This window comes from Esox lucius, chromosome 12, assembly GCF_011004845.1.
Source record: "Esox lucius isolate fEsoLuc1 chromosome 12, fEsoLuc1.pri, whole genome shotgun sequence".
NCBI lineage: Eukaryota > Metazoa > Chordata > Actinopteri > Esociformes > Esocidae > Esox > Esox lucius.
Window position 1 is genome coordinate 29,188,039 of NC_047580.1, and position 23,313 is coordinate 29,211,351.

Below are 23,313 nucleotides of genomic sequence, written 5' to 3' on the forward strand. Positions count from 1 at the left end.
TAATATTGGTGTGATAGGTGATGCCAAATGGGCAATTCACTACCACTTTGGATTTGAAAACATGTGCACTTATAACTGAAGAAGGAACTAGTCCAGCCTGTTCTGTATGTCCTGGCCTTATTCCCATTATATTGCTGTATGTGACGTCACCTGCAAAGTATGTGATGTCGAAAGGTGTGTGTGGCTTGACTCCTAAATGAATCACCACTGTTTATAGAGTTTAAACACAATGTCATTAGATTAGAGAGGAATACTGACAAGCCCAAAGCAAAAAAAAGAAACACCACACAAAGGAATAACAAGCAACAAAAAATATCACAGAAAATATAGTCTTCACTAAGCAAGTGCAGAAAGCTTGAGATGTGTTATTAATGATTGTTTTACTACATTACGCTACACAGTCATGCTTCTAACGATGTGAGAAATGAGAACATTGAAAAAAGAAAAGAAAGTGTTCTAAGTCTTAAACGTTCACATCTTGTCATTAATGGTGTAAGTGAAGTTAGCTGCAAGTCCTAGTTGCTAGGGAGATTGGAAAAATATTTTTCTACTGACAACAATGGGGCAACACATATCTCTCTGAATGCCTGGCTGGCATATCTGCTGGCATGCCAGGCCACCACCTCAAGCTAAGCCTTCTTAAGACGGTGCTGCTCTCCTTCCACATGAAGACATGTCCACTCCAAGAAAAGTCCACCACAGTTCACAACTCCAGTGTCCCCTTACCAGAGTGCAAAGAACAAGCATTTCTGTGTCAGCGGCTGCTGAGCACAGTTGTTTGAAAGATGCAAATCAACAAACTGATTTCTAGGAAGAGTCACTCCAAATTTCACCATATTTCAATCTAAGTAACTAACTAACTTCATAATACACAACACAGCGGCTTGTCGTGATGATAAAAAAAAAAAGTGTTATCAATATCAAAGTGACAAATTAATACGTTAATTAAATAATTGCTGCTTATTTTGGGTAGCTAAAGAATCTAACAAATAATATATGTGGCTGGCAGTCTGTAAAATTTAATTCCTTGTCCTTTTAGTTATGGCTAATCACTTCTGTTAAAACAGAAATTGATTTGAAACTTGCTTATTGAAAACCATGCGTATGGGAATTAACTATGGAGATCTGCGGAAAGCTTTTGAAGTCTGTGGCTGGTAAACCGAGAGATCTGTTCTCGATACGGTAACAGGGACAAACACAGGGAATGGACATCGAGGGGCTGTGCTCAGTGGAAATGAGGGACAAATCCAACTTAAAAGACAAACTTCACGGGGAGGCAGCTTCGTCCTCAAGCTTGGTCTAGATTACGTTAAGGAGATGATGTATTTTTATTACACAAATGTATCATCGCTAATATTAGTAATAGTAAATATTAGTACATTAAGTAGGTGAGCTATGGTGAAACTCTCCTTTAAGCAAGCTGTGTCGGACGACACAGCTTTAGCTCGCTAACATAGCTAGCTCAGTAGCTAAGTACCTACAGTAGCTAGGCAAGGACAAATGTACTGTCAACATTTGGGGGGAGCGAGGCGGTTCACAATCACACATTACAAATTTGTCAGTATTTCCTAATTTATCTAGTCAGATCAGCAATTTAGGTGTAACTTGAGGTCTTTGAGTGACCTCAGCTGAGCCCCTCGATGAAAACACGCCCCCTAACCCTTCCCACTGAGATCGATACCGGTTTCTGTGTGCAGCACTGTTCCTGTCTTTACACATCAGCATACAGTGTGTCTGCCAGTTAATTAGGTTCCAGGTTGTTTTTCATTGCAATTATTGAAACTTTATTGAGTTGTTTTTTGCAAATCATGCAGAATATGCAACACGCCTCCAATGTCACTCACTTCTCGACACGCTCCACTGGCTTCCAGTTGAATCTCGCATCTGCTAAAAGGCCGCGGTGCTTGGCTACAAAGCATCAAAGACAGCTTCCCCACCCTACCTTCAGGCAATCCTCAAAACCTACATCCCTCCCTGGGATCTTCGTTCCGCCATAGCTGGCTCCTAGTCCCGCCCCTACGGAACGCAGCTCCCAAACTGCCCAGCCGAATCCCTCCTATGTCCTTGTGGTCCCTCCGGTGGGACCAGCTTCCCCGCTCGGGGCTAGTACAGAAGAGTCTCTGCCCAGTCGCAGAAAGCACCAGAATCCCTACCATCTTCAAATGCACGCATTAGCCGTGAGTTGCTCTGGAGCGTCGGCTAACTGACTAAAACGTAAACGCAAGCGGGCCCAAGAGTGAGGGCGAGGGGGAGAGTGTGATGGAGAGAGGGAGAGGGTGATGGAGAGAGGGAGAGGGTGATGGAGAGAGGGAGAGGGTGATGGAGAGAGGGAGAGAGAAAGATGGGAAGAAGTAGGGCCGAATTGAGAGGAAGTAGTGAGTTAGGTTACCTGTCCACTGCAGCTGCTCCTTCCCTCCTGTGGTTGACACTCTGAGTGGCAGGCGACACACTCCCCCTTCGGGCCCGAAAACTCCCTGGGCATGCTGGTGTTGGAGGAAGAAAGCACAAACACGCCTTTAACTATCCTGCTGGGAACGCCAGGACATCACTCCCATTCAACATATATTTTAACCTATGGGACCTATAAGTCTATGGGAGAGTTCATTATTTGTCAGTGCGGGAGGTTATTCAAAGTGGAGGTCTTTACGGGTCCAAACATTTGTGTATTTGATCAGTTTTTGTAAAATTTGACCTGAAACAGTGCATTTTCAAGGAAGGCTGGAGGCTTAGGATAAAACACGAGGGAGGATATCTTTTGGATAGGCTGCTTTTTCATCCATCCCATAATGTTTTTAAGGGGCTACTGTGTATAGAGATCTGCAGTAGCCTCAATGCTGTGAAATCCCATCCACTTTTAAATCCCCCTAAAAGAATTGCACTGCTGTCCCCTCAGCCCCCCCCCCCCCCCGAAATAAAACACACAGCCCTACCGAGAGCACCCAAATAAATGGATCCATCTCTTAGCCTAATTCTTAACCCAACTCCAACCCTAACTTTTACCCTAAACATACCCCTCACATGGTCACATTTTCCTTGTTTTACTGCCCTCACGCAGAATGTTTAGCCCACAAAAGGATAATAAATTCTGTACACAAACACACACCCATACACAATCACACTGTCTGCCTGCCTGCCTCTCTGATTCACTAATCATGTCTGCCTGCCTGCCTCTCTAATTCGCTAACCCTGTCTGTCTGTCTATGACTCTCTAATCCACTAACCTTGTGTATATGTCTGTCTGACTGTCTGTCTGTGACTGTTTAATTCACTAACCCTGTGTGTCTGCCGGCCTGTCTGTCTCTCTAATTCACTAACCATGTGTGTCTGTCTCTCTTTGACTCTAATTCACTAACCCTGCCTGTGACTATCTAATTCACTAACCCTGTGTGTCTGTCTGTCTGTCTGTCTGTGACTCTAATTCACTAACCCTGTGTGTCTGTCTGTCTGTCTGTCTGTCTGTGACTCTAATTCACTAACCCTGTGTGTCTGTCTGTCTGTCTGTCTGTGACTCTAATTCACTAACCCTGTACGTCTGTCTGTCTGTCTGTCTGTCTGTCTGTGACTCTAATTCACTAACCCTGTGTGTCTGTCTGTCTGTGATTCCAATTCACTAACCCTGTACGTCTGTCTGTCTGTCTGTCTGTCTGTCTGTCTGTGACTATCTAATTCACTAACCCTGTGTGTCTGTCTGTCTGTGATTCCAATTCACTAACCCTGTGTGTCTGTCTGTCTGTGACTCCAATTCACTAACCCTGTGTGTCTGTCTGTCTGTGACTCCAATTCACTAACCCTGTGTGTCTGTCTGTCTGTGACTCCAATTCACTAACCCTGTGTGTCTGTCTGTCTGTGACTCCAATTCACTAACCCTGTGTGTCTGTCTGTCTGTGACTCCAATTCACTAACCCTGTGTGTCTGTCTGTCTGTGACTATCTAATTCACTAACCCTGTGTGTCTGTCTGTCTGTGACTCCAATTCACTAACCCTGTGTGGAAGTTGCAGTGAGCCACACAGGCTGACCCTCGGCTGTGGTTCCTGCAGGAGAGACACTGGTCAGGTCTGGGGCCCCAACAGCCATAATCTGAACACAGCGGATCACAAACATGGCCCTCCTCCACTGAAAACAACAACAACATACAGTGCATCAAAACAAGGTAGCATGCTATTAACATACAGTTAGATTATTATTAATCAATAAGGCACAAGTGGCAAGGATATATGGCCAATATGCCAAGGATATTAACCAATCACCTGGCTTTTATTTGTAAGATCTTTTTATACTATATGTAATAATTATAGTGAGACTTTTTTCAACTTAAAATAATACTGCAAAATACTGGTAATGAAGCCCTTCTCTAATCTCTAATTTAAAAACCCTCTTATTTTTTCTTTGAATTCGAAAATTAATTAATCATGATTTACGCTTTTACCGGTGGTCCTGCTTCAGAGTTAAGATAAATGGTGAATTTGACTTAAATCTCAGCTAGTATCAAAGGCGTCTCGCTCACCACACTCCGTCTCGTTCCTGTTGTTCTTAATGTCAGTGAGGACTGCGGAGCGCCCTTTGAACAGGGGCGTCCAGTCCATTTTCTTGACATAACACAAGTTGGCGTTGTTGCTGACAAACACATTGCCATCACTGATCTCTCTCAGGGAACGCAGACCCAGAGAGGTGATGGACGTTCCTATGACTATCAGAGACAACGGTCTGAAGGAGAGGACAGGAGAAACAGTTGAGAACAGAGAAAACAGAATCGACGCTCCAAATCAAAGGTGACATCCGAAAACCGGAAAGGAAAACAAAACTCAATGACACAAAATTAAAACGAATATATTATTGTTTGGTTTGGGAGACATGCACAGGGAGACACGACGCTGGCCATACCTCTTTGAACTGTGAGAGGGACATCGGGAGCAGAGGGGACAAGCAGGTGAGAAACAAGGAGAGACAAACAGAGGCATACGATGATGACATGCATGACATGGGGATTCCCACACAAGCTGTTGAAACAAAAAGCAGCTCTTGGTATTATTAAGCAGACAAATTATTAAATGACTTGTGGGTTATACAGAAACACATACTGAGATTTGTCAGATATCCTACTAGATTGGATACACCATCTACAAGTTGCAAACATTTCTGTAGGTTTTGAAAAGAAACGACCAAATTGTTCATATTATTGGTTAATAGAGATTCCATATTCTGGGTTAATATAGATAACACTGTGACTGAATGCAATCCACACTGTGATTGTTAAGAGTATTATTATTTCGCTCAGCAGAGTCACATCAAACTACTACAACAGTGACTATTTTACAATACAGTTTTGAATGTAACGTATTTAAATGTATCGGGAGTTTATTTTCCATTGATGGGCTCTTAGAGACCACGACTACGAGACCTAAATCATCAGGTACTGATGTAACATTGACTAAAGTTATCTTCATTATTGTTATACTGGGCATTCAAAATATTATTATTGTAAGAGGCGAAATGTAGAAATGATGCAAAGGAATATCAGAAACCTTCCAGAATTTTCCTGTAGTAATAGTGTAATAAGTGTTCACAATATATTCAACAAAGATTTTTGGGGAGCAGAAAATGCAGATTTTCCATTGGTCAACAGAAGCTGGACTGGCTTCCGTTAAATGGAAAGCTGCTTCTTCACTCTCTTGCACTGAGTCAGTGTTTATCCCCTCAAGCATATTCACCAACAATTGTAGATTAGGGCAAACAAAATCCCTGATTACCCAGTTGAAAACATTCTACATAGTTTGCTCAATTACTGTTTACGTGATAAAACCAACACAGAATAGCATAGGGAATCATTGTGCCATCTAAATCAATATTAAATACAGCCATGCGAAAAAGTAACTGTAAATTTGTCTTTTCTTATATTTGGTTGATATTTTGGTTGATCTCTAAATGGCTAAAACTAGAATCCTGATCTGATTTGGTCTTTACCATATGGGTCTATGGTGACATATCAAGCCAAGATCAAAATACCTATTTTAGGCCCTCAAAAGAAAGATTATCTATGCCCATGTCTGGGACAGGTTACATGGCCATTTCCAAGCAATTTGAAATACATTCTTAGCTGTTAGACAGATCACCTAGAACTCGAGAAAATCTAGAAAACGGAAATCTACATAGGATGGGTTGTCCCAGCAAATTCAGCCTAAGGGTCGACCGAAAAATGCTCATTGAAGTCTCTAAGAACCCCAGGATAAAATCAAGAGATATAAAGGTCTCTCTTGCCACAATTAATTTAGAAAGAGTCAACTGTCAGAAAGAGACAGCACAAACATGGCCTATATGAGATGTCAGAAAGGATGAAGGTCTGCTTCCAAAGAAAAATATCAAAACGCAACTGACGTTTGTCAGAAAACACCTGTAAAAAAAACGACTGGAACAATACCGTTGTCTGGCTATAACGCGAGAGACACCAGGTTTCGCAAAAACATGGACGTGGTGGCATTTGGGTTTGGAGCTTCCTTGCTGCCTTAGGGACAATCATTGAGTCACCAGTTATACTGTACCAGAGATTTATTGAGGAGAATGTGATACCAATCTTTCAAAAGGTTGTAACTGAATCAAATCATTCTTGCTACCTGACAATGATCCAAAACACACAGGCAAAGCTACAGCAGGATTGCTCAAAAGAAGAAATGCTATGGAATGGCAGAGTAAAAAAAACACTGTGGGGGAACTAGAAGCAGGCAGCGCATGCAAAAAAAAGCCCTCAAATATGTCACAGTACTGTAAAGAACATTTCTCCCAGGTTTGTGTGAGAGACTGATCAAAAGTTATAAGAAACAGTTACATCGAGTTTTGTTTGAAGACGACAACATCAACTATCTATTGAATCTAGGGATAACATTACTTTTCCCACACTATCAAATTGCATTTCTGTTGATTTTCGATGAATGAAGGTTTGTACAATCAGTATAATATTTCAGTGTCATTTGTTATATCAGGTAACTTTGTCTGTCAATTGTATTGAAGTGAAGATGACATATTCATATGTGAAAATAAGTTAGTCGTCCTCATGCGCGATAAAATACACAGATTGCGCCATTAAGTAAAACGAATTGACGTTTTAGGTGAGGCCACACAGAAACAATTTACAACTGGAAAATGGTTAATAATGACCTATATTTAACATCTAAGGTAAGGCACAAGTGACCCTGCCCTTAAAATGACAAAAGTCCTTCCCTGAAAGCCACACATGCATACATAAGCATGCACGGATTCATACATGCTAGCACGTATACATACATACTAGCACGGATTCCTACATGCTAGCACGTATACATACACAGACAAACACACTCAAACACCTCCTTACTTTTGGAGAGATCTTCCTCTTATGGTGGTGAGATTGGAGAACACCGACAAATCTGGCAGATCTTTCACCCACGCCTCGACGCTTAGGATACCTGGATGTCACACAATAGTCAAGCTAACATAGTTTAGTGGTTTTATTCTTGAAATATCCCCTCACCAGCCCTGGGTATAGTTTGCATGATTTCCAACGCACACATCCTTCAATGACAAACCAACTCAAATTTAAAATGGTTCTTTAATGTTATCTATATATACAGATGCGCTCATAGGTTTGCATACCCTGGTCGGTTAATTTTATTCTTCGTTGCCATGTTTTTCTTTTATGATTGTGCCATTCTGTTTTGACCTACAGTTGAATATGAATCCCATAAGAAAGAAAAGACATGTTTCCCCTGCTCACTCATGGTTTCTTTACAAATGGTACATATATTATCACTTCTCCAAGGGTATGCAAACTTTGGAGCACAACTGTGTGTGTGTGTATATATATATATATATATATGTACCTATATATATATATATAGGTACACGGTGGCATCAATAGTTTGGACATTTCGTCAAGAGCTCAGGTGAGAAACTTATCTTCTGTCAACAGAAAATCCATAGCTTACTGCTTGTATTATATCAACAGTTTTGGTATCTATTCCTGTATCATTTTACAGTAAGCTACATGTATTCTGTTTGGCCAACATAGGATTGAACACCAAGGAGGGAGGGGCCCCATATTCACACAGGAAGGAAGAGAGAGAGAGAGAGATCATAAACCTCATTTAGGCCAATAATGCAATCAGACTTCAAGGCCATATTGTCAATGATCACCCTAGTTTCAATAATGTCCAACAGGTCTCTCTGTCAACAATAGCCTGTATCCTTAAAAAACATCAAGTTCTGATGAAACAACTGTATAAAGTGCAATGGGAAAGACATTCAGACAGGGTGAAAGCCCTGCGGTGTGAATATGTGGTGGTACGTTCTGTTCACTGACTGTAGTATTGTGTACTGCACACACAACCTTTTCACTGTACATGTAATTTTACTGTATAGCAGACCTACAGTAAATTGATCTACACCATGTGATCTTTTGCTGTATTTCAGAGTTTTGCAAATGGATGTGGAGGAAGTCCTGAATGAGTTTATATACATTGATGAGGCTGGATTTAACCTGACCACAGTGAAAAGGGGAAGAAACATCATTGGCCACAGGGCTATTGTCAATGTATCAGGGCAACGTGGGGGTAACATTACCCTTTGCGCTGCCATTACACAGAATGGGGTCCTCCACCGCCATGCCAACTTGGGTCCTTACAACACTGACATTTTTAGACCGATTACACAATATTATCACAGCAGCAAACCAAAGGGACCAGATGCAATACATTGTTGTCTGGAAAAATGTTGCTTTCCATTGTTCTGCTCTGGTGCAAAACTGGTTTCATCAACACCCACAATTTAGTTCTTCTCAGCATGGCGGTGGAAGGTTCATGATCTCCGGCCCTGAGTCTAGATGGCCCTCATTTAAAGCTATGGAGGAAGCATGGGATCAAATTGAAGCAGCATCCATACAAGGGCGGATTTGTCTCTCCGAAAGATTCTTCCCACGTTCTTACCAGCTAGGTGGAGAGATGTTTAGGTTATTGTTATATATTTTTTCGGTATTGAAATGGATATGTCATTGGTTACAGTATTACTGTAGGCTTACAGTACAATGGTATGTTCAGTAATACTGTATGAAAACTGGAAAATGTTGTGTAATTAATGTTTTGTTGAAATGTTCAGTATGGACTGACTTGAGTACATGAAAATCAAAACATAATTTTCATTAGTCTGCACAATTGGTGTCATGTGGTTTTGGTGAATTGATTTTTCCACTTTCTCTGTGTAAATGCTAAAAGTGTTTTAGGTTGAGCACAGGAGTGTTTGACTGATTCAAACAGAATCAGACCATATGATGTTTGGGTTTACGTTATGACCACAAAAGGAGGTTCTTATAGGACATTGTATAGTTTTGACAAAAGTGTTCCATTTTGCAAATTATCTGAGGTGTTGTGCTACTTTGGTGTGGTGTTAAGGGGTTTGAATTGTGTGAAGGGGTTTGAAAAACCGAGCCCTGTTTTCAAAATTGTCCTTAAGTTGAAAAAAACTGTAATAAAATTTGGGGTCTCTGATAATGCCCTAAAGGCCTGTAGCCCAGAGGCCCCTGACCAGCAATGTACACACACACTCTCTCACAAACACACACCTGTAATCTCCTGGACAGAACGGAAGAACTCCAGCTTTTTAGGGTCCAGTTTGGGGATTTTTTTGTAGTCGTCACTGAAACACACACAGAGCAGTGATAAGAACCTGTACCATTCGCTCCCACCAACACAGGTGCAGGACTTTGAATGCCACATGTCTGTTCCTTTTCTGTGTTTTATCAGACTTTGGAATCTGACAAAAACAATTTTTTAGCTGTGTCTCTGTAACTGGAAATCAAAAAAATAAGGGGAAGCGTTCAGAAAGAAAGGCCTTCCAGGTGTTTTCCTTTTAAACGATTCATTAATTTAGCAAGAACCTGTATGAGCTACTGCTGAAAGTAACTCCTAGATCAATCTTCTGCTTCAGGGAATCCTGGCTGAGTGACTTCATTCCCAACCCCGTGTCTGAATTAACCGTCTTTTAGCGGTACCGCGCTGATCGCTGTAACCAGTTGCGTCGTTAGGCCTGGGCGTCCGGGGCTATAGCCACGGCTCTCTTATGAATAGCCCCGGATCTCAAATTGATATTAAAAAATATCCCCTGATCTATTCATCTATAAATCCGCTCGCGCATTATGACAATGTGGACGTGTAGGCCGCTAGGGTGTTTTCCGCATGTACGTTCAAAACTGTACTTTCGGTCCAGGGCGGGGTGGCTGGGTGCGCTAAGCCCCGAATGTATTGTGATCCTAGCAACGCCTCTGACTGTAACCGTGCAATAAATCCAAGGGCGATGGAATGTCCTTCGAATCGGAGTTAGTGTAGGGACGTCACTATAATGTGTGTATTCTGCTCTCCTGACCTGGAACCTATCTTCAATCATTACGCTCCTCACTTTGCACCTCATTCATTTAGCTCAGTCGTTCTGGCTGGAGTTCACATTACCGGGGTCCACCAAAGCGTAACAATAGGCTACTGGCTGATCAGATAACAGAAGTGAAATTGAAATGACGTTGAACATAAACAGAGGATTTGAACCACACCAGCATAAACAAAAGTTATTTCCAGATGTAATCGATCGCTGAAACCCCTCATCCGTCGTGATGAAACGATGGACCGTGTACACAGCCCTATTAAAGAGGCAGATCACACCTCCACCCGCCTCCTGGGGAACGCATCACTGCCTTCAGACGACATGGAAACGGACTCACGAAGCCACTGGGGAGGATAATCCTGAACGCGCTCAAAGAAAACGAGGCTAGCACGTGCAACAACACCGACCGGGCCACATGTATGTGGACTTAAAGTGCATTCTGTGTGTTCTCTCTCTACATGTTGTCTACCACTAGCAGTGCCTTCACACCAGGTAAGGTTCTGGGTGTGTGTGAATGTACCTAGCAGATACATTTTCACATACACTGATTATGCCCAGAGCTATATAGTAAATTAAACTACAACCCAGCCAGTGTGATAAAACTCACTTACCCATCAATCCCAATGCGCAGAAAGTGCAGGTGTCCTTGTATTTTGGTGCAGTTGATGAAGCTGTCGATGTTTTCGGAGTCGACCCATTTGTTTGGTTCTGTGCCCTTACAGGCTACATTGGATATCAATCAATCAGTTAGTCAATCAATTGATTTGTGTGACAGATCTCATGCATACTTGGGCATGAAGAAGGCCTTTGATAGCTGTTCCACTCATTAAAGAGTGCAAACAACTAGAAATAACTACAGGCCATTCCTGCACAGACAACCCTAGTCCAGAAACTATAAGTCACCAGCCTCTGAAAGTATAGATACAGGACTATATATTAAAGTATCAAAGCTATTCAAGGAGAGATAAGTACAGACGATTTGTGATTGGGACAGTGTGTGTTATGATGGGACAGTGTGTGTTATGATGAGACAGTGTGTTGGGACAGTGTGTTGGGACGATTTGTGATTGGGACAGTGTGTGTTATGATGGGACAGTGTGTGTTATGATGGGGCAGTGTGTTATGATGGGACAGTGTGTTGGGACGATTTGTGATTGGGACAGTGTGTGTTATGATGGGACAGTGTGTTGGGACAGTGTGTGTTATGATGGAACAGTGTGTTGGGACAGTGTGTGTTATGATGGGACAGTGTGTGTTATGATGAGACAGTGTGTTGGGACAGTGTGTCGGGACGATTTGTGATTGGGACAGTGTGTGTTATGATGGGACAGTGTGTGTTATGATGGGGCAGTGTGTTATGATGGGACAGTGTGTTGGGACGATTTGTGATTGGGACAGTGTGTGTTATGATGGGACAGTGTGTTGGGACAGTGTGTGTTATGATGGAACAGTGTGTGTTATGATGGGACAGTGTGTTGGGACGATTTGTGATTGGGACAATGTGTGTTATGATGGAACAGTGTGTTGGGACAGTGTGTGTTATGATGGGTCAGTGTGTTGGGACAGTGTGTGTTATGATGGGACAGTGTGTTAAGACAGTGTGTGTTATGATGGGACAGTGTGTTGGGACAGTGTGTGTTATGATGGGACAGTGTGTTGGGACAGTGTGTGTTATGATGGGACAGTGTGTGTTATGATGGGACAGTGTGTTGGGACAGTGTGTGTAATGATGGGACAGTGTGTGTTATGATGGGACAGTGTGTGTTATGATGGGACAGTGTGTTGGGACAGTGTGTGTTATGATGGGACAGTGTGTTGGGACAGTGTGTGTTATGATGGGACAGTGTGTGTTATGATGGGACAGTGTGTTGGGACAGTGTGTGTTATGATGGGACAGTGTGTTGGGACAGTGTGTGATATGATGGGACAGTGTGTGTTATAATGGGACAGTGTGTGTTATGATGGGACAGTGTGTTGGGACAGTGTGTGTTATGATGGGACAGCGTGTTGGGACAGTGTGTGTTATGATGGGACATTGTGTGTTATGATGGGACAGTGTGTTGGGACAGTGTGTGTTATGATGGGACAGTGTGTTGGGACAGTGTGTGTTATGATGGGTCAGTGTGTGTTATGATGGGACAGTGTGTTGGGACAGTGTGTGTTGGGACAGTGTGTGTTATGATGGGACAGTGTTTTGGGACAGTGTGTGTTATGATGGGACAGTGTGTGTTATGATGGGACAGTGTGTTGGGACAGTGTGTTGGGACAGTGTGTGTTATGATGGGACAGTGTGTTGGGACAGTGTGTGTTATGATGGGACAGTGTGTGTTATGATGGATTACCTTTGGGGCACAGACCTCCACAGGGCTCACACTGCTTCCAACCAACCCTCTCAACCTCCTTCTTGCCTTGGGAACAGACACTCACACAGGAGCCATCGTCCACCAGATAGTTGACTGCATGGGGGAGAAAAAGCGAAGAGACAAGTGATTGAGAGAGAGAAAGAAAGAGGGGGTGTTAAGAAATATTATACAATGGAATTAATTCAGATGCACTGAAGACAACGGTGACTATTTTTGCTATTATAATATTATTTGAATAGAAAAACAATTGCACCCCTCACACAACACACACGGAGGACACGAACCCCCCCCCCCCCCCCCCCCCCCCCACACACACACACACACACACTCACCAGGGCAGTGGGAGACACAGATGGATCCATACTGGTACTTGGCGTTGGGGTTGGTTTCCATCTGGAATGTGTGCCTGTTGTAGATGCGAGTATGGGGACACTGGAGCACACAGGAACCTGAGTCGTTGACGTGAACACATGCCTGGACAGGTCCAAACACACACACACACACACACACACAAACATGCATACAATTTGAAATGAATCATGAACTGATTAATAATCTGGAATTGCTGTCTCAGCGAAGAGTCACACTGAACCGTTGTGTCAACAAAGAAACACACTGAACCATTGTGTCAACCAAGAATCATACTAAACCGTTGTGTCAACCAAGAATTAATTTGAACCGTTGTGTCAACCAAGAAGCACACTGAACCGTTGTGTCAACCAAAGAACCACACTGAACCGTTGTGTCAACCAAAGAACCACACTGAACCGTTGTGTCAACCAAAGAACCACGCTGAACCGTTGTGTCAACCAAGAAGCACGCTGAACTCATTCACCAACGCCAATGGAGTCGCCGTTGAACTAAAAACAAAAAGGCTGATAAAGAAATGTGTTAAAGAAAAGCCCACTCACAAAGCAGTCCATATTCGTCGGCCCGTTGCAGCCCCCTGCACACTCAACGTGACAACAGTCCCGGGGGCTCGTCCCGAAACAGCGTCCGGTGCACTGGGGCGCACACACCATCTTAGTCACTGGGCGGGAAGGAGGAAGTGGGGAGGGAGGTCAGTGACAGTGGAGCCAATGGCATCATGCAATAAATGATGGCTACGCGAACAAGGTGGTGAGCAAGATCGGACAGGGCCAGTCTGATTGGCTGAGCGCGAGACGTGCTGACACAGGGATGGAAGGGCGAGACTAAGCGAGCGTGCATGTGTGGTGAGTGTTGAAGAGAGGACGGACAGGGCTTTGAAGAGTTGGCAACGCAGGTGGAGCGGAGAGAGGACTCACAGATCTGGCAGTGTTCTTTATCGGGGCCCCAGCAGAGGTCGTTACAGGACGGCTGGCAAGGCCCTGCAGAACATCATCAGCGGTCAAACAAAGCCAATGACTGACCCGGGTAAAGAGGCAGAGGAGCTCGAAGGGCACTTTTCCCCCTCCTCTCATCAGGGTCTAGCCGATGCATACTGCTGTGGACAGATACTGACCTCTCTCCTTGTTGTCTTTTATTTCAATGGGAACCTTGGTCCTGTTCTTGTCTCTCACAATATCTTCCCAGTTCACGTAGGGACCATAACTCAGGGAAGTGTTATTGGAAATCAGGACACCCCCCTCCAGAATCTCTGTAGAAGAGAAAGAGATGGGGAGGGGAGAGGGAGGGCAAACAGAGTTGGAAGTGAGAGAGAGCAGGCAGGGAGATGGAGAGAGAGAGAGAATAGAGACAGCATTTGAGAGAAAGAGAATTTAACGTCAGGGAGACAGATTGACTCCCTCTGACATATAACAACAGGCCAGACATGTTGGTGCACGTAAAGAGAAGCAGCTCGTCTCTGAGAAGCAGGAGGGCTTATATAAGATACTTAAGAGACAAACAAACATTAAAACTGAAACCCTGGTTGTCAGGAATACTGGAAGATCGACTTTTATGCTATATCACCGTCCCAACTGACGCCCTATTCCCTATATAGTACACTACTTTTGACCAGAGCACTATGGAAATTGAGGGGCATTTTGGCATGTACACATACAGTCATTAGTCAACATCCCCTCAGTATCCTACCTCCCCAGGTCCTCACCCCATGCTCACCCCTCTATCCCCGCTACATTAAACACACCTCTGCACAGAGGGTGTGGTGTATTTCACAGTAACCACAACAGGTTCCTGGATACTGCCACCCACATAATCCACACGACATAGCTTCTTCTCAGATGTCCCATATTTCCACATCCATGCGACCGATCATGGGGAAACAGATTAGTGCGGCATGTAAAGCCAGGCCAGAGTTTCTGTACTAGAATGAGATTGGGACTTGGGTTTGCGTCATGGGTAGGTTTAGGGTTAGACCCTCATCCCCTCCCTCATCCCTTCCCACATCCTCTACTCCTTTCTCACCAGTAAGATGTGTGAGTCCCAGGTACTTCAGGCCATTGGAGCCCCCTTTGGGGAAGTTGAGTATCACATAGAGGGCAAACCGTCCTTCATACAGGCTGTTGCCCCTGATCACACGCAGCTGTTCCAGGGGCAGTTGGGTGAAGTGGTTTCCGGCGATAAGGACATAACCTGTTACCTCTCTAATAGTCTGGGAAGACAGTGTTACAGTTACAGACAGGTTACAGACTTCTGTTACTGTACGTAACAGTACAGATCAGACAGACAGGTTGCAGACTACTGTAAACTGTAAGGTTTCTGATTGCCTTGAGGCACAGGAGTTAGACTATGGTCTGAGACCTTGAGGTAGCCTTCAAGAAAAAAACAAGAACAACAACCAGAACTACAACTGAAACCAGAACAGGGGAACATGAACAAAATGTAGAACAACACAGTGTCTCACCCTTAGGAAGGAGAAGTCCTCGTAGTTTTCTATAAAGGTGATCTCCAGGTTACCCATGACAATCTCACAGCCTGTGTAGAGGTTCTTTACTATGTCATATTGGGTGTAGGTCAGGCCATTGTTGGTACCAAGGCACACCACTGACAGAAAAAAAGATTCAGGAAAAGAAACATCAGCCAAGCTTACCGACCTCAGACAAGGCTACGGACCTCAGACAAGGTTACGGACCTCAGACAAGGCTACGGACCTCAGACAAGGTTACGGACCTCAGACAAGGCTACGGACCTCAGACAAGGCTACGGACCTCAGACAAGGCTACAGACCTCGGACAAGGCTACAGACCTCAGACAAGGCTATGGACCTCTGAAGCTGTGTCTCTGGCTGTGTTTGATGATCATGCCTGCTGATATGTCTGAAGCCGTGTTTCATGTTATGCCTGTTGATATATCTGAAGCTGTGTTTCATGTTATGCCTGTTGATATAACTGAAGCCGTGCTTCATGTTATGCCGGTTTATATGTCTGAAGCCGTGTTTCATGTTATGCCTGTTGATATATCTGAAGCCGTTTTTCATGTTATGCCTGTTGATATGTCTGTAACTGAGTGTCATGTTATGCCTGTTGATATGTCTGAAGCCGTGTTTCATGTTATGTCGCTGGGTATGTCTGAAGCCGTGTTTCATGTTATGTCGTTGGAAATGTCTGTAACTGAGTTTCATGTTATGCCTGTTGATATGTCTGAAGCCGTGTTTCATGTTATGTCGCTGGATATGTCTGAAGCCGTGTTTCATGTTATGTTGTTGGATATGTCTGTAACTGAGTTTCATGTTATGCCTGTTGATATGTCTGAAGCTGTGTTTCATGTTATGTCGTTGGATATGTCTGAAGCCGTGTTTCATGTTATGTCGTTGGATATGTCTGTAACTGAGTTTCATGTTATGCCTGTTGATATGTCTGAAGCCGTGTTTCATGTTATGTCGCTGGATATGTCTGAAGCCGTGTTTCATGTTATGCCTGTTGATATGTCTGTAACTGTGTTTCATGTTATGCTTGTTGATATGTCTGAAGCCGTGTTTCATGTTATGTTGTTGGATATGTCTGGAGCCGTGTTACATGTTATGTCGCTGAATATGTCTGAAGCCGTGTTTCATGTTATGCCTGTTGATATGTCTGTAACTGAGTTTCATGTTATGCCTGTTGATATGTCTGAAGCCGTGTTTCATGTTATGTCGTTGGATATGCCTGTAACTGAGTTTCATGTTATGCCTGTTGATATGTCTGAAGCCGTGTTTCATGTTATGTTGTTGGATATGTCTGTAACTGAGTTTCATGTTATGCCTGTTGATATGTCTGAAGCCGTGTTTCATGTTATGTCGTTGGATATGTCTGAAGCCGTGTTTCATGTTATGTTGCTGGATATGTCTGAAGCCGTGTTTCATGTTATGTCGTTGGATATGTCTGAAGCCGTGTTTCATGTTATGTTGCTGGATATGTCTGAAGCCGTGTTTCATGTTATGTCGTTGGATATGTCTGAAGCCGTGTTTCATGTTATGTCGTTGGATATGTCTGAAGCCGTGTTTCATGTTATGTCGTTGGAAATGTCTGTAACTGAGTTTCAATCCATGTCTGTGGACATGTCTTAGGCGGTGTTTGAAGCGGCTAAGGCCATGACCTCTCCCCATGTAGTGGAACAAGCCTGGGGCAGATGAAGGGGAAGAAACAGGCTCTTACCCGACAAAGAATAGCATTGTAATGGCCTGAGCTATAAATGTGGACAGTGTGTCAGTGTCAGAATCCCAGTAAGAGTGATGCAGTGATAGATAGCGCTTCTGTGTGTGTGTGTGTGTGTGAGCAAGGGGCCCCGCAATGCTAAGATCATGGCAGAGGGACAATTGGCCATGTGTGAGAAGAGAGACCCAGCCTGGTGAGGAGATGGGAAGGCAGGAAGGAGACATGCACAACACGCCTATTTGGCCACTTCTGTAGCAGTAACATTTCAAGTGCATTTCATATGTATTAATGTGTACATTCACTGTGGATCTGTAGCTGCTGCTTGTTCATTTCAAACATTTTGCTAAAGCAGCAAAGTAGCCATGCAGCAGCAGAACATTTAAATGACATGGAGGACAAATTATGGACTTAATACGTTTGTTTTTAGGGAAAATTCTACTTGACATTTGAATTTCATGGTGCGCAAGAAAATTCCTGCAATAACAGGATGATCAAATTAAGTTACCACGTCTGTAGTGAATGAACTAATGAATTTTATGACATTCCCGTATGTTGTTATGCGTGTATCTGTATAAAAACTGCAATCACTGAGAATTAGCTACATTTATACTTGGTCAATACCCATTTAATTTTAGTTGAGAACCTCTGGAAAACTGCAGGGCTAACACATTCGCTTTACAGTAAATTTCCGTTCTATTCCATAGCTATTCAGCCCAACGAACCTATAAAAATGCCCTTCCTTATTAATAAATTAATCATTACATTCATCTGTTGCCACTGAATTAGTAGGTAACAATGGAATGAGAACACCTAATCAGTTTATCTGAACTCCAGCTCGGCTTTATGAGTGGAGCTTATAAAAGGTATCAGAGGATGACCAAAATGTGGAGTATAGCATGTTGACAAATGCCTCTTAAGAAGTTATGAGGTAAGTGATGCACGTACATTCACGTTAGCACATCAACACACACGTGCGTACGCACACACACACACACACACACACACACACACACATCCGCCCCCACTTACACACACCTTATGGGTAATCTATATCTTTGTCATTCACACGTAGTACTCCTGGGTAAATATTGGCCCAGGAGAGGAGTGGAAGTTGTAAAGGACAATACAAAGCACCTAATCCAGCCACAGCACACAATGAATCTGGCTCAAAGGGCAGTTTTAGCCCTCAGCAAACACATACATAGATGGGTGTGGACATGGTCACATGTAGAGAAAGATAGGCAAGAAGAAATGTATAGACACACACACACACACATTCATACTTTACTGAAAACATTGATGTGTACGCCACTGAAATTATCTGCTGTCTACTAAAGAATTTCTTCAATTTCAACATGAACTGCTAAACGAGCAAACTAACGTCAAACGTACGCCCAAGTCCGAGATGTGTGGAAGTAAACAACAGCCAACTGTCACTCAAAGCAATAGACTGAACACTAGAACACCAGAGCCATCCATTTGAATGGGCCAATTGACCTCTGGTGTGGTTTACAGCAGACGAAACAGCCTCCCAGTCACTTGTGTCCCCAGACACAGGATATTGGCCTGTGTATGTGAGGCACATCGCCAGCGGCAGCTGAATGGCTGACATATTACTGCAATCAGAGAGAGTGATTACAGCGTGGCTATGTGTAGCGAAATCTCCTCCTTTGGGAGAAGAACAGAGGAACTGTCTGATCTCTGAGCTGGAAGGAAGGAGACCGGGAGGCGGGAAAAGGGAAATGGAGAGGGAGAGAGAAGGAAAAGAATAAAAAACAAAATAGAACAATATAGAGGGGGTTTGGTTAATCATTGAGAAATTGTTACCTGAACAGTACAGGGGCAGTTAACAGGTATATAGGCTACCTATTTATAGGCTTCAAACAATGGGGTTATTGTCTTGCTCCACTGACTCAATGTCTCTCTGTCCCACTAACATCCCATGAGTTCCAATAAAACAACCAGAGGTTTCAGTCTTTTGAGTGGATGAAAGTATATGCTGGACAAGAACAACAGAAAGCAAACACTTGTGCACAGTGGCAGACTGGGACCAGAAATAGGCCTTGGCATTTGTAAAAGACCACTTTCTTCAATGTGGCCTCCAGACTGGCCCGTTTTTTTTAATTCAAGGTCCCTACATCAGGCCATTGATAAACAGGTTATGATCATTTAGTGCAAAGGTGGCAGTTCCTGTTTTATTCTGCTCCTAACACTAAAAAATGGACCAAATGCTCATATGGCATTTGCACAGAATGCCTGATGGCCAATCAAGTCCTACTCAAGGTTCCATCTTCCATGTATGTTTAAAATGTTGCATTAGTGATGTCTGTTTTCATAAGCTTCACCTTTGGGAACAGCTGGAGAACACTGAGGTTCTAGGCACTCACAGAGCTGGAGCTGCTGAGTTGCCAGGGCGACTACAGCGGTGTAATCTGCTGCCCTAAACACTCCCGGTTCTACTCAGCTGTTCTGTGGTCTACCTGCCCTCATGGCTGCAGTAGGGGGCTTTGAGCTTGGGGTGATCATGGTTGCCTTGGTGACTGGATTAAACGAATATCAAACGCAGGGGCCGACGTGTTTGCGTCAGCCACGCTGACACGCGTCAACCTCCAGCATGCACAGAAGAAACGACAGGCATGTCGTCGACCGACAGAAAACGGACTACCTGGACACATTGGGTGTGGACAGAATCTCGTCCATCATGGGGTGCAGAGGCAGGGTCCCCCGCATTCCTACGTCCCACGGATATGCCTGCTCTGCTGCTCCCCTTTCTACTCTGCTGCTCCCCTTTCTACTCTGCTGCTCCCCTTTCTACTCTGCTGCTCTGCTCGGCACTTGTGACACAGAGAACAGGTGATTCCTCTACGGTAATCTTGGAGACCAGGAGTGAGACTGACAGTCTCTCTCAGGTGGAACAGGAAAACCCATAAAAGGGAGGGTTTCTGTTTGAACAAAGTGGAAATAAAAACATCTTGAACAGTGTGTCTGTGTGTTTCTGCATTTGGGCCGTGTGTGTGTGTGTGTGTGTGTGTGCGTATGTGTGTCATTAACAGATTCACATTCCCTTGAATAAACTGGATATACAAATGAAACAAATAATACTGTAACAATTATAAATGGAACAAATACAAACAGAAAAAATACAAAAGGAGGAAATACAAATGTAATACAAATACAAATGGAACAAATACCAATGTTAAACAAATATAAACTGTGTTGATCTGCTTGAGATGCAAGGTGAAATAGTTGATTTGTAGTGGAACGTCACCATTTATAAATGCACTTACTTTCGTGTGTTTGGGACGAAGTCAGCGATAAACTTGACAAAATTAGAATACACAGAACAGACCCCCGCCAATTTTCCATGATTACGTCCAAATCCGTCCAATGATAAGCATGACCAGGAGTTACAGTAGAGCTGTTGGTTTAATCCCCGTTAGATCCTCGAATCGTTATAGAACTTTTCAAAAGGCAAAATAAATTCGCAAATGATGTTAAGAAAACAAAACTGTCCAGTTTCATATGTCAAGGTTTCAATTTCGCAATCACTCTACCTTTCAATGTAATGAACGAACATCCAAAATAGTATTCTCAGATAAAATAATTCCAGTTAATATGTGCTGTGAATAAATTCTGATATGATGCGTCAATCACAGCTTGGCAGATATTAACGAGTTGTTAGAGCTCCTTCTCCAGCGGTGATCCAGAGCTGACAGCTCACTTGATTGGCCAAAATCGTTTACCAATCCGATGCCGTTCACATACACAGTGTTGTTCTACTTTTGTTTTATACTACTTCAGAATTCGAAAATATCTTGAAGGTAATTGTCAACAACTAATGTTATATTAAATTAAACAGATTCTTTGAAAGGATATTTATATAAACACAATCGTGTGGGGGAAGCCAATTTCTATTACAGATATTGAATATAGTCGTTATAGTATAAGTCCGAGAATAAATGGAATCAGTATACGAATCTAGCTTGTTAGATTAGGGAATTATGACAAGTTAAGCATTATTTCTTATATTTATGCTGTCTCAAACGTATAATAACAATACACTCCCTTATTTGATGACAATAGTTTTTCACATTATCCTAATGTTCAATGTTCTCAACCAGTTAAGGTTATTTGGGAGATGGGACCAGTGCTATATCTTGCAGTCATCGACAGACAATCTTAGGGTCTGAGTGGTTGTACTGTCTCCATGCAGTGAAGAGCAGTATTGTCCTCGAGCCCTGTCAACTGGTTAATCAGTGCTGCTTTGATTCGTATGGAGCAGGCTGTCACAATGGCATCATTGTCAGAAAGTCAAGTGACTTCTGATCCCAACACATAACTTAAATCTATGCTACATTTCAACGGCTGGAACACAGAACACACAACACAGCCAACATTCCATGTGCCACTATGAAAAGAGCAGCTAGCTTTACAGAAAATAAACAGCAGGTTTATTTTATACATTTGTAATCAATTGTGTTGTTATTTCCGTTTCCATAATAAAGGCGTGTAAAGGACAAGATCTACTCACACCCTCAGACAAAACTTGGTAGGTACAAATGTTTTCTAGAAATGGTTGCATTTGAATGATGTAAAAGATCTAGCCAAGTACATCACTCATATGACACTTTTACAGCATTTACAGATGAGTTTTGACAATTTTTTAAACATGGTTGCCTTATATTAAAAAAGATGCGTGTAAATGTTTCCAAATTATTAGTTAAATTAGAGTAATGGGTCCACCTAGTGGCGTCCTGGTGTCAACATTTCATTCATTGTTTACAATGAGGTACAACCTGGCAGTTGAGCGCTTAATTGAGCTGTTCTACGATTACATGTCATACACAAAACGTTTGGCAGGGGGAGACAAAGGCCAGGGCTTTGAGCTTCCTCTGATCCACACCTGACATCCTCTAAAACACATCAGCTGAACCTTGATGAAATACATTTACCTTGTTGTCCACATTCAGCTTTCAACTTAATGACATGTACAAAGTATATCCTTTTGTTACTATTAAAATGGTGCATTTTACAAAACTTCACAACACTGTAATACATTTAGGCAATCAAGCCCAAGGGGATGTGGTATATGAATAATATACCACAGCAAAGAGAAGTTCCCACATACAACTCTTCACATTCAGCACTTAGCCGTGATATTTTGGCAATGACCTGTACCACGACCCTAGATGTATTATTGCTATTATAAAATAAATACAAATATGTTGCCCTCAATTAGAAAAGTACAAATGTCACTGTGATACCTGTGGTATAAAGTCTCATATACCACAGCTTTTAATCAATTAGCTTCCAGGAGTCAAATGAAAAATGTTACACTATCCTGCAACTGTTCAGACCAGCACTTTACAGAGACTGTCTGCACTGCAGAGACTCTTTGCACTTCCCCTCCACGGATACAACCCTTACACACACACAAACACACACACCCTCACTGACTTCGCATACTGCATTCACCTTCTGTTCATTCTCACTCCTTTTGATTTTGACCTTTTGATGGTGACTGTCAAGGTTTCCACATGGTAATGCATGGACGTCGGAGCTAGCAAAAACACTTTTATTTATTTTGCAAAACCACAAACAATTTTTATGTTGAGGGAACCAGAAGGATTTATTTTAACTGCCGATTTAACAGCCCTGAGACTGCGGACCATTGTGTCAAGCAGAAGGGAAGATGGCTCCATGACACAACACATTCCTCGCCAGGGGATCGTCATCGTTCCCGGTGGCCATGGATGTCTGTTCCGTCTGTGGGTTCGGCCCAGGCTGCGTACAGGGGGGGATCTGGGTGGGTGCAGTGTGCTCCAGTTGGTGGGTGGGCGCTCCAGTCCCGAGTCCTCTGCATGGCCTTTTGCAGCCTGGCTGGTCACCACTCCCTTCCACAGATTGATGAATTGACTTTGGGGCTGCTGCCAGTGTGTCTGTGCCCTGGGCGAGGGGTGTCCCGGTTACGGCAGAGAATCCCAGCTATGGCACCGGC

At 43.2% G+C, this 23,313-nt stretch overlaps 1 protein-coding gene across 3 annotated transcripts in view; it reads right to left on the bottom strand.

Moving 5' to 3' along the window:
• Positions 1 to 20,982, bottom strand: part of erbb3b (erb-b2 receptor tyrosine kinase 3b) — a 29,994-nt gene extending 9,012 nt beyond the window's left edge. Inside the window, exons 1-15 of one of the 3 annotated variants that reach the window (XM_013136487.3) lie at positions 20,603 to 20,982; positions 15,587 to 15,726; positions 15,148 to 15,334; positions 14,243 to 14,377; positions 14,046 to 14,108; positions 13,671 to 13,789; positions 13,092 to 13,233; positions 12,739 to 12,852; positions 11,008 to 11,119; positions 9,585 to 9,658; positions 7,347 to 7,437; positions 4,883 to 4,891; positions 4,506 to 4,705; positions 3,982 to 4,114; positions 2,390 to 2,483 (exon numbers count right to left, since the gene is read on the bottom strand). In XM_013136487.3, the coding sequence (XP_012991941.2) occupies positions 2,390 to 2,483; positions 3,982 to 4,114; positions 4,506 to 4,705; positions 4,883 to 4,891; positions 7,347 to 7,437; positions 9,585 to 9,658; positions 11,008 to 11,119; positions 12,739 to 12,852; positions 13,092 to 13,233; positions 13,671 to 13,789; positions 14,046 to 14,108; positions 14,243 to 14,377; positions 15,148 to 15,334; positions 15,587 to 15,726; positions 20,603 to 20,681 (1,692 nt within the window). In that variant the 5' untranslated portion in view covers positions 20,682 to 20,982. The remainder of the gene's footprint in view (positions 1 to 2,389; positions 2,484 to 3,981; positions 4,115 to 4,505; positions 4,706 to 4,882; positions 4,892 to 7,346; positions 7,438 to 9,584; positions 9,659 to 11,007; positions 11,120 to 12,738; positions 12,853 to 13,091; positions 13,234 to 13,670; positions 13,790 to 14,045; positions 14,109 to 14,242; positions 14,378 to 15,147; positions 15,335 to 15,586; positions 15,727 to 20,602) is intronic. The other 2 variants (XM_020051964.2, XM_013136488.3) reach the window with 2 other exon arrangements.
• Between the last annotated feature and the right edge of the window lie 2,331 nt (positions 20,983 to 23,313).